This window comes from Scophthalmus maximus, chromosome 17 (genome assembly GCF_022379125.1).
Source record: "Scophthalmus maximus strain ysfricsl-2021 chromosome 17, ASM2237912v1, whole genome shotgun sequence".
Lineage (NCBI taxonomy): Eukaryota > Metazoa > Chordata > Actinopteri > Pleuronectiformes > Scophthalmidae > Scophthalmus > Scophthalmus maximus.
Window position 1 is genome coordinate 11,652,764 of NC_061531.1, and position 10,218 is coordinate 11,662,981.

The 10,218-nt window shown below is 45.4% G+C and overlaps 1 protein-coding gene across 3 annotated transcripts; it reads right to left on the reverse strand.

Annotated features, from left to right (window-relative positions):
- Positions 1–933: 933 nt before the first annotated feature.
- tfap4 (transcription factor AP-4 (activating enhancer binding protein 4)) lies at positions 934–9,012 on the reverse strand. Of its 3 annotated transcripts, none has more exons than XM_035615368.2 (7): positions 8,605–9,004; positions 5,967–6,132; positions 5,753–5,851; positions 5,465–5,635; positions 5,249–5,389; positions 4,119–4,286; positions 934–3,987 (listed from the first exon to the last, which is right to left on the reverse strand). In XM_035615368.2, the coding sequence occupies exons 1-7, from the start codon at positions 8,691–8,693 to the stop codon at positions 3,829–3,831; spliced, it is 993 nt and encodes a 330-aa protein (XP_035471261.1). In that variant the 5' UTR covers positions 8,694–9,004; the 3' UTR covers positions 934–3,828. The 3 variants fall into 3 exon arrangements, with proteins under 3 accessions (XP_035471261.1, XP_035471262.1, XP_035471260.1); XM_035615369.2 differs by lacking the exon at positions 8,605–9,004 and adding an exon at positions 6,341–8,066; XM_035615367.2 differs by having other exon boundaries at positions 5,249–5,635; positions 8,605–9,012.
- Positions 9,013–10,218: the final 1,206 nt, after the last annotated feature.

Sequence of the window (10,218 nt, forward strand, 5' to 3'; positions counted from 1 at the left end):
GTTTCTATGAATTTTTGAAATAGGGGTCTCTAGTTTAGGCCATGTGAGGTGACTGAAAAAGAAAATATCAAATGAAATAAAACAACTTTTTAAAAAATGTACAAGTAGCAGTGTGGTCATTTAGGAGTCTGTAGATCAGTAGTTTATTCTATTTTGTGTTCCCAACATTAAGCGGCATAATTTCCTAGGGTGGACACTTTCCACTGCAAAATCATCTGTTCCTGCTACTCCCCCAACCACAGTAGTAAAATCATCATATTTATGTACTACTGTATAATGTAGTCCTCATAAGTGGTGCAGTTGTTTTTATAAAGGGAAAAACAGTGGATATGTTTTTTTTTAATGAGCGTAAACTGTGAATATGGTGCTCATGTTTTTGTGTTGAGCTCACAGTATACACACCACTGTTGCTTATCAACACATGCTGCTGTGTGTGTGTGTGTCTAGTTGTCTATTCTGTCCATTGCTCTTTTGGACTTTGCTTACAGTCCAAAACAGTCAACTCAGATTGTTTTAATACATTAAAAAGGAGGAATTATTGAGCCTCACTGGACAACAAAAGTCCAGGTAGTTCTGAAGGAAGTGTGAGGGTGTGAACATGTCAGGGGATGACGGCAAGAGATGCCACGTGCTGTCCCTGCTGGACATTTTTAACTGTCACAGAGGAGGTGGTCGATCTTAATTTAGCAATGAGGTGCAGAGCTGGGGAAGGAGGGGGGCTTCAAAATCTTATCCACCAATCAGGAATAGACACTTGTGCATCAACTGTGCTGCTTAAGTTGACAGCCAACCAGAAGTTTGGCTGGTTATGTCATTATTAGCACTATAATAATAACGAGTCGCTACTTCGTACAAAGTTGCGAGAATCGATATTTAGAAATACTCAAATTTGAAGAAAAAAAAAACTGAAATAATTCACACATTAGAACCGAATGTGTAAAAAACAAAGTACAAACTTTATTATTCTGTCTTTACAAAGGCACAAGCCTCTTTATCCCCAAAACATTTCTCTTTAGAAAAAAAAAAAAAAAAGGTTCTTGATGAACATATGCATTGACAGGTCTAACAAAAAAAGGTAAAGAGAGAGACAGACAAAGAGAGAGGGAGCTGCAAAATGTGAAGGAGACGAGAGATGTTGACAACAGGTAAACAAAGACGGCATAAAAGATCGCAAAAAAAAAGAGAACAAAACACATTTGAGGGGCAAATGGGATAAGATGTAGAGGGACTTGAAATGGCGGGGAAGGGGGATACACAGCTGTGCGCTTTTTTACTCATAACCTCAAGAGCTCCAGCTGAGGAGATGCCCCTTTTTTTACAAAATAAAGAGGCGGTCTCCAGTATATTACAGTAAGTGCTTTGTAATCTTGACGCCATTTAATGATCCCAAGGCCCACCCGACTCATCTGACAATCTGATATGTCCACTACACATTTCCTAAGACACAGAGTAGAGTGCAAAACACAGATGGAAATAAAAATGCTGAGATTCAGCAGGAGACCATCGAATGCAGATACTCCGAGGGGGGGGGGGGGGAGCAAGAGCTCCACAACAGCAGAGCATGCAAGCCACATTTTCAATATCCAGGAATCCCCTTCCCATATAATGATAAGTACTGGGACAATGCCCCATGAATAAATTTGACGCTCGTTTCAGTGGAGCTGACATCAACATTTTCTTAAAGGGCCATTCCATGACTTAAGTCATGATAGGTGAGGTGTGTTCACTTGAACACACCATCTGTCCAATACTTCAAACCTTCTTCTATGCGTTGATGCATTGGATTCGAATGAGCGAGTTTAAAATAGCAGTGATGTGTCAAAAGCCTTAAATGTGACTAATCTCTAAATATACCAGGTTTCACATTTGAAAAGTAACTTGTAAAGAAAAACTGTTTCATGTTTTATGGAATGTTGACATTTCACTGTGGAAAATTTCCACCCGACACAGATACTACCAGAAGTCAGTAATCAGATATATTTTGGAATTTTTGAATATTAAGGGGGGGGGGAAAAAAGCACTTGACAGTAATTAGTATACCAGCAACCTGTTCATTTGAGGCCAACATAATAAAACAAACAAGTAAGGTAGAAAAAATAACTTGGAATATATATGCCAACACACCCTGGGAGTTTACACGTCTGTTTGAAAAGGCGTAGTGAAAAGGGATTCCAGTGGCCACTGATCGACCCATATCGGGTGTTCAGCTACATCGCTTGGACCCCAGGGTCGTGCTAAGGCTGGATTCACAGTGCCCCCCTGCACCCACGGGCTGTTAAGGCAAGTTGCTGCCTCTCTCAGCTACGTCTTAATGTCAATCTGTCCGTCGATCAACAGTTCCAGGCAAAACAACGCATTTAAAAATAGGGACTGAGCTGCAACATGTTAATAGTGCTGTATACTAGACAAAGCAGAAGCTCTATTTAAGGAAATGCATAGAGCATGTGTGTGGTCTACCCAGTCAACTCCATAGCACATTCAAACAATTTCACCGGGCAGTTTTCCTCATATTTGTAGCACTACTCTGCTTTGATAGATGTCCCAACAATTGGACAAGAAACTAGCCTGTTAGGGGCTTAAATAAAACCAGCCCTTGGGATAGAGCAAACGTGATTGTATGTCTGTGGTTACGTGTATGTGTCAATGTCGTGCACACATACCTGTGTGGCTTTAATTTCAAGGCAGAAGTGGTGCTGTCGCAGACTGCCAGAGTCTGTGGAACCACGAACACCCTGCTGATTCAAAATGCTAAAAGGGACATACACATACAACAGTGGGAATCACCTACGAGTGCCCACAGATTAGCTTATTTTTACCAGCCAGGTACTTTTATATTCAACAAGGGGAGGTGTCAAGAAATATCAAAGCACTTTTTTTTGTCAGGCCATGAGTAAAAAGAAAAAAAAACATGCCAAATACATCTGCGGGATTACCAGGAACCCAGCCCAGTAAAAATGGTAACAAACAAACAAGGGAAAGAATAGAGTTGTGAAGCATAAGTGCACTCTCTTCTCCGGAGCTTCATTTCATTTCCTGTGAGCACCAATCACCCATGACAGCAGCTTAAAAAATTCCAGTCAAGGTGGTGCCTTTTTATGTGTCTCCCCCCTCCCATACAATCACTTTAACTTGCTGGTTGTGGGAGCCTCAAAGAAACAAAACATGAAAAAGTACACTTCACAAGAATAAAATAACCAATTCTTTCATCTAGAAGCCTAAAAAGGTGTAACTTTGCGACAGTCTTGTAAGCTCACAGTGTCTCTCCAAAGAGCTCAGATGGGTCAGGATGAGCAGGAGGTTTAAAGGATGTTGTTCATCCTTATAAAAATGCTCTGGTGTTGGGCGGCGATGACGCCACACTGATGTTTTGCAGATCAGTCACATGGCTTCAGGGCCAAATAAAGATGACAGTCCCGGTGGTAAATGGAGCCGTTTAGCAGATGCTCTAGTATGCCGTGCCCAGGAACATTTACAGATCAGTCAGTGAAATAGTTGCTCTAATAACCTTTTCTACAGATTAATGAACAGATATGAGTTTGTTAAGTGAGATAGCAGGCACCTAGAGATAAGCAGAGAAAAGATGCAGAGGAGACTGCATGTATGAGTGTCTAAGTGTAAACCTATTTGGGCCGCCTATCACGGTACAACATGTAAGAAAAAAAAGGAAGAAAGGAAAAAAAAGACGAGTGCTTCAATTTGTCTACCAGCCCAATTAATGTCCACTGAACAAGAGTGCTCTAGGTCTGAAGCCTCCCATAGCCCTGGTCTGCTTGGGTGTTTCCTGTGTATGCGTGTAAGTGTACGATGTGGGAGAAACCAGGGGTGAACTCAGGGCAGTGAACAGTCGTCCGGCCCGTCGCTGTTTGAGGCGGTGTCCGAGCCCGCCGCGTCGGAGAGTACGCGACCCGAAGTGACGATGACTGCCCTCCGCTGCTCTTCCTCACCAGCGCCACCCTTCCCCTGGGTGCCCTCGATGTGCTGGATTGCCTGAAGAAAGGTGGCAGGAGAGAAGGGACTTGAGTGACAACAGCGCCCTCTGGTGTTTCACATCTACAAACATTTCCAGGAAGAAATGGTTCCACGCGTCTGCTATTGACCTCCTTTCGTTTGTGACTTACTTGAACAATGGTGTCCAGATTCTGTCGGGATGTGGAAACTGTATTGATGACCGATGCCGGGCCCATGGTGACCACGTTGACGTGATGGGGCTGAGGAGTTTGGACAGGCGCAGGGACGATGACCGTAGCATGGTGTGTGGGTGCAGGAGGCGTAGCCGGGGCCAAAACCTGGAAAAAATACAATCTCTAGTTGTGCCGTATTCTCCTGTCAACATTTAAAAACTATTGATGTTAAGCTTCAGTATAAACCTGCAAAAACGCATACATTGTGCACTAATACAACCAGACAAAACACTGAAACTTAGATTCTTTAAAACACCCAACGTTGTCCAGTTGGCGATATAGCTGTGAATAAAAAAACTACTTTACAGTTCCCATTTCAGTTCACAGGATACGAAAGTCCAACTTGCACCTCAAGGCATGTTGTTAGTAACACTAATATAACATCCGAGAGCTGCGGTTGAAATCTCTGGAAAATGGCAAGTTTACCATTACATCATTTTCATTAATCCAAATTACTTGAATTTATTTTTAGTGGGCAACAACATGCTTTTAAATTTTCCATTCAGCTAGAAATGTGATGTTAAAGCAGATCATCTAGTTGTCAGATATGATGATCATCAGATTATACTTATATACTTATATTGATTTGAGGTAATATCGGCTCTGCTTGGGGGGGAGTTAGGGCCAAGGGTAACATGGCTAAACCTGTGTGTGTCAATAATCTTGCAGTATCATCACCCAGTAGATGGGCAGACAGCACATGCCAATCGATTGATTTGGCATCATGTTCAGTTCGTGGGAGCCTGCAGACAAAGGATACTGTGGCTGAGGGCACGACACAGGCAGAGAGACGTGTGAGCTGATCGTAAATGTGTCTTAGCTGTTGACAGCTCTAACTCTGGACATGGAAGGGGACTGTGACGTGTGACTATCTCAGTGTGAAATCTACAGTAGACTGCAATGTCCATAACAATTAACAACTACACACGGGAGGGAGGAGGGACATTTTAGAATACGGCCGGTGATAAAATGGACAGAACAAAGTTAAATTTATCAACACAAGCATAAATCCCAAAAGGATTCCACTGTTAACGCCTGAGCCAGACTCATATGCAAATGTTTCCAACCTGTGGGCTGTGGGCCGGAGTGAGGTCCCTCTCCAGCTGCTTGTGACGAACGAGGCTCTGTGTTTGGGCCTGCTGCTCCTGGACCTGCTGGGCGATCGCCTTGAGTTTCTCCGGGTAAATCTGTGCATCCAGGGAACGCATCTGACAAACAGAGCAGAGTGTCACTTGCAGATCCAAACAATAGAAGTCATCAGAGTGTAACGTGTTGTTCCCTACCTGATCTTCGAGCAACATCCTGACTGACCGCTCCTTCTCCAGCTGCTGCCGCAGCTCGATCATCTCCCTCTTCAAGTCCTCAGACTTCTCCTCCTCCAGGATGTCTGGCGAGCCGATCCCTTCATCCTTCTCCTCTGCGCGCCTCCTCTTCGGGGAAGAACCACTTAACTCCTGCGGAGAGCAAACAGAAAATTGCAAAGTGTTTTAGATTAATACTAAAACGTATTACGCGGGACGACAAAGATACCTCGTAGCAGCTTTTGTAAACAGTTCACGGTGATGCCTTACTTGTATGATTCGTTTGAGCTGACTGTTCTGCTGCAATAGCCGCGTCTTCTCCTGCTCCAGAGTAAAAATGTAGTCTGACGTCTGTTGCAGGATGGCAGCCTGGGAAAAGGAGAGGAAGAAGAAGAAGGTCACAGGCCTGTTGTGAAGGTGAGTCGAGACTCTAACAGGCACATCTAACTCATCGTCACTGTCCATGTCTCCATTTGTGACTCACCTTGCTGAGCTTCTCTCCATCACTGTGTGGGATGAGTGTTTTAAGCGACTGGAATCCAGAGTTGATGCTCTGCATGCGCCGACGCTCGTTGCTGTTGGCAATCTCTCTGCGGATTCTCCTCTCTTGGTCGCGGGCTGTTTCTGGGGTCAGAGGAATGTTGGCCAGACTGAGGAAGAGGGGAGAAGGACGCGGGTCAAAGGAATTAGTCAGACATTAAAGGCAATAATGCATATATTTTATGCATTTTTTTCGCTCCTTGTTGTTTTCCTATTCATCTCAGCTGTATTGGGGTGCAGCAGACATTTCTGAGGTACTTATTAGTCCTTCAAAGACCACCAATTAACTCCTCTGTGTGTGTGTGTGTGCGTGCGTACGTGTGTCATTACGGTTGCATCCGGCGATGGCAACAGCAGCAGGGCATTGTAGAAATTTGAGAAACTATTCTTTTGACCCCAACACATGAGTTCAAGCCCATATTGGTCGTGCTCCAGCCCTTCTGAAGAGTCAGTGCACGTGGGGCTTTAGAACAGATCGGATTATGTGAATTGACCTTTTGAAAGTGAAAAGTTAAGAGAAATTCCCTACAGGTGTTTAGATGTATAATGACTGTGCCTACTACATTCAATCCCGCTTCTGATTTCAAAAGGTTTGAAAACTCTTTGTTGTTAACTCCAGATGACTGTCAATAAGACATAATTATAAGCAGCACCACGTCTGTTAATAATTCCACCCTAAAACTGTGAGGAAAAGCCATCATTCACAATAAGCTGAAGGGAAATTCAAGGCGAACTTCCTCTACAACATTCTAACATCCTTTGTATCAGGTTCGGTATCTCCGGGACCCTCTCTGGCCAAGCTCTTATCTGTACTGACTCAGCTGCCTCAGTACAAACACTGGGGACAATTGTGCACACACAGATGAGAAAAGGAGTGTGTGCGCGTGTGTGTAGTCACACCAACACTGCAGCCGCACATCCAGCAAACCAATCCAATGCCAAACTACGGAGGAACAGCTCGGGGCCCAATGAGGACATTCATGTTATAGCCCAAATGATAAATCACCATATCAAAAAGTAATATCATTAGTTAAGGGAATGAAAGCTGATGCAAGCAATCTGATTATATTGTCTACATTTATGTTTAGGGCCGCAAGGAACGATCCTTTTCATTATCGATTAATCTGTTGATTATTTTCTCGATTAATTGTTTTTCTTTTTTTTCACACACCAAATATATTCAGTTCACTGTCACAGAGGAGCAAGGAAACCAGAAAATATTCACATTTAAGAAGCTGAAATCAGGGAATTTTGAACGGATTAATCGCTTATCAAAATAGTTGTTGATTAATTTAGTTATCAATTACTAAACGATTTATCAATTAACTGATGCAGTCTATATATATAGTAGATAAATATGTCATGCAACTTATTTTCCAATTACTTTTCCTGTTAAACTGGGGAATGGGTCGCAAAGTACCCGCAGCCACTTGTGATTATTAAAAAAAGGAAAGAGGGACTACATTTCCCAGACTGCCCTGCGTCACTACCAGCAGCAGATCCCTCCGCCTCCCTCCCTCGCCAGCCACAGGGCTGCGGACGTATCGACGGGGCCTTCAGCGACACACACACACACACACACACCCCCTTTCCTAATAACGCCACTATGAAATATCCTTCCTTCCTCGTCGCGAGCATTAAAGGTCCCTTCACCGGACACACTGGAGGAAATGTATTATAACAAGCGGCCAAAAATGAATCTCCCTCCGTCAGTCGCTCCACACGCACACACCGCCGCCGCCGCGCTCCCAGCAGCAGCCAGACGCTTCGTGTCCTCCGCCATTACAACAATGCGGCAGGCAGCATGGCAGCGGCGCGGGGGGGGGGAGACGCAGTGGAGGCGACTCGGCAGCGCGGCCGAAACGCAGAGGAACACCGGTCAAAACTGTCACCACGTCGACTGGGGGCGGTTTGGACTCGTAAATGTCCATTTTCACGCGACGAGTGGCCAAAAAAACAAGGCGCCACACACACAGGAAGCAGAACGCCAGAGCCCCTCGTCCCTCTCAGCCCCGCGGCATGGCCGCACCACCCACAATAACTTCGGAGCGAAATCGCCAACCCCCCACCACCCCCACGATGTGTACGGGCGAGACTAGCTTCTGTCACGCGGTCCGCCGCCGCCCGCTCGGGGAACATTTCTCTTTCTTATGCAAATGGCAGCAGCAGTAAGGAGACGCGGGAGGAAACGTTTGAGGACACACGAGCGGGGATGCGCTCCGGAGCGGAGCAGCAGCAGCAGCGTGGTGGTGGTGGTGTGCGCACGGGAACCACGTGGTTTGTGTTTGTTAGCCACAAAACGCGTCGATTTCGCGGCCGAAAATGCGGGGAAATAAACACCGCGGTCCGGATGTGGCGCTCCGAGCCGGAGCCCCGCGCTCGGTCGGCCGCGTCCAGGACCCAGGGGTCGATGGAGACGACCGCCCCGCGAGCGGCTCGTGTACAACAATAACAGATCGGATCGAGCATGTTGCCTCGGCGCCGTCGCGAAGTGCGTGGCGTCCAAACAGATGACTCGTAATAATAATAATAATAATAATACAGAATACACATGCGTGGGGCGCGTGGACACATATACACACCTGCAGAGACCCCCGATCACTTCTTTCTCCGTTTTTCGGAAATGTTGCAAGGAGGGCACCTTCTGAGCTGGTACCATGAAATACTCCATGCTCGCCTCTCGCCAGTTTGGTCGGGCCCCCCCACCCCCCTCACACACCTCCTCAAAAACAACACACACAGCAAACAGTCTCCGTGGAATCAAAGACAAATGATGACGATATAGGGAGCTTAAAAATCCCGCGATTAAATCCTCAGGGGAGATAGACGAAGTCCTCGTGTGTGTAATGTAGTAGTTTGAGGCTGCCGAGAGTTGTAATGTTACTCGACTTCCAGCTGATGGGGTTCCCTCGTTGTGTGTGGTGCGCTACCTCTCTCTCTCTCTCTCTCTCTCCCTCCCTCCCCTTTGCTTTCTCCCTCTGCATGGCCGTGTGTGTGTGTGTGTGTGTGCGCGCAGCTGATCGGATGGCTTTCAAGGCGGGAAACAGCTGGTAGGAGTCACACACACACACCGCACTACCGGAGGCCTCCTTCCGCAGAGACGGGGGACTGCATGTAAACAAAGGCCTATTTAGCGCACAAACAACGCAGAGCACATTATTTATTATGGGACTTCAATATGGAAATAAAAACTACGGTATGCTGTTGCTTTAATGAGGTCTGATTTAATGAGGTCTGATCCAGTTATCTTTCATATAATTCACGATTTTTTTTAAAATATTAAAATAAAGTCTGCTTCTTATTAAGCATTACAACTCATACACACCAAAGTATTCATTAAAAAAGGAAGATGCTTACACACCTGGAGTCAGTTTATAAGATTTTTATTTTTTTTTACAGCATTGCATCTTTACAGCTATGACCGACGCACCTGAGCAAATAAAGAGCGGGGGGCCACAGGGGCGGACACTCCAACAGCTGCGAGAAGCGAACAAGAGGGATCAGCTGACGAGCTGGCAGAGCTGCACAGCAACAGCGCACCGGGGACTCGGGGAGGGCTTCTGGGGACACTGCTGCTTCACACACACACACACACACGGTGTGTGCTGTTCCCAATCTTGGGTGTTACACAGTGGTAGTAGTAGCTGTTGCGGGAGAATGAGTCGTGTACGTAGCCTGACATGTAGCCATTGGATTGGTTTGGTGGAAGCCTGCGACGACGCGCACGAGGCGAAGCCACAAAATGGGAGCGCGGTGAGGGATTCGACCTCGCGCGCAGAAGGCAGAAGGCACCGCATGGCAGCGTCCACTGGTGTTCACCTGATACACGTCTTTGACTGCTTACATTGATAGTTGCAATAAACCGTGGCAGTGATTTTCAGGGGAAGGCACATATTCAAAAAAATAAAATAATAATAATAATTAAAAAAAAATATATATATATATAACGTCTAATAAAAATTCAATATTACTCAATTTGGCAAATGTATGCCTCAAGCCATATGGCTAATAAGCACAAACACGGACCTATAGAATTAAAAGATGACATAGAATCTTTATATGCTATTGCCTGTTTGTTGATATGACTGGTGAATGTCACCTTGGTATTTTACTTGTCTGTTTTAATATAATACAATACAACCTCAGCCCTGAAAGCAGAAACAGTAAACAGACAAGCAGCAGCAGCAGCAACAACA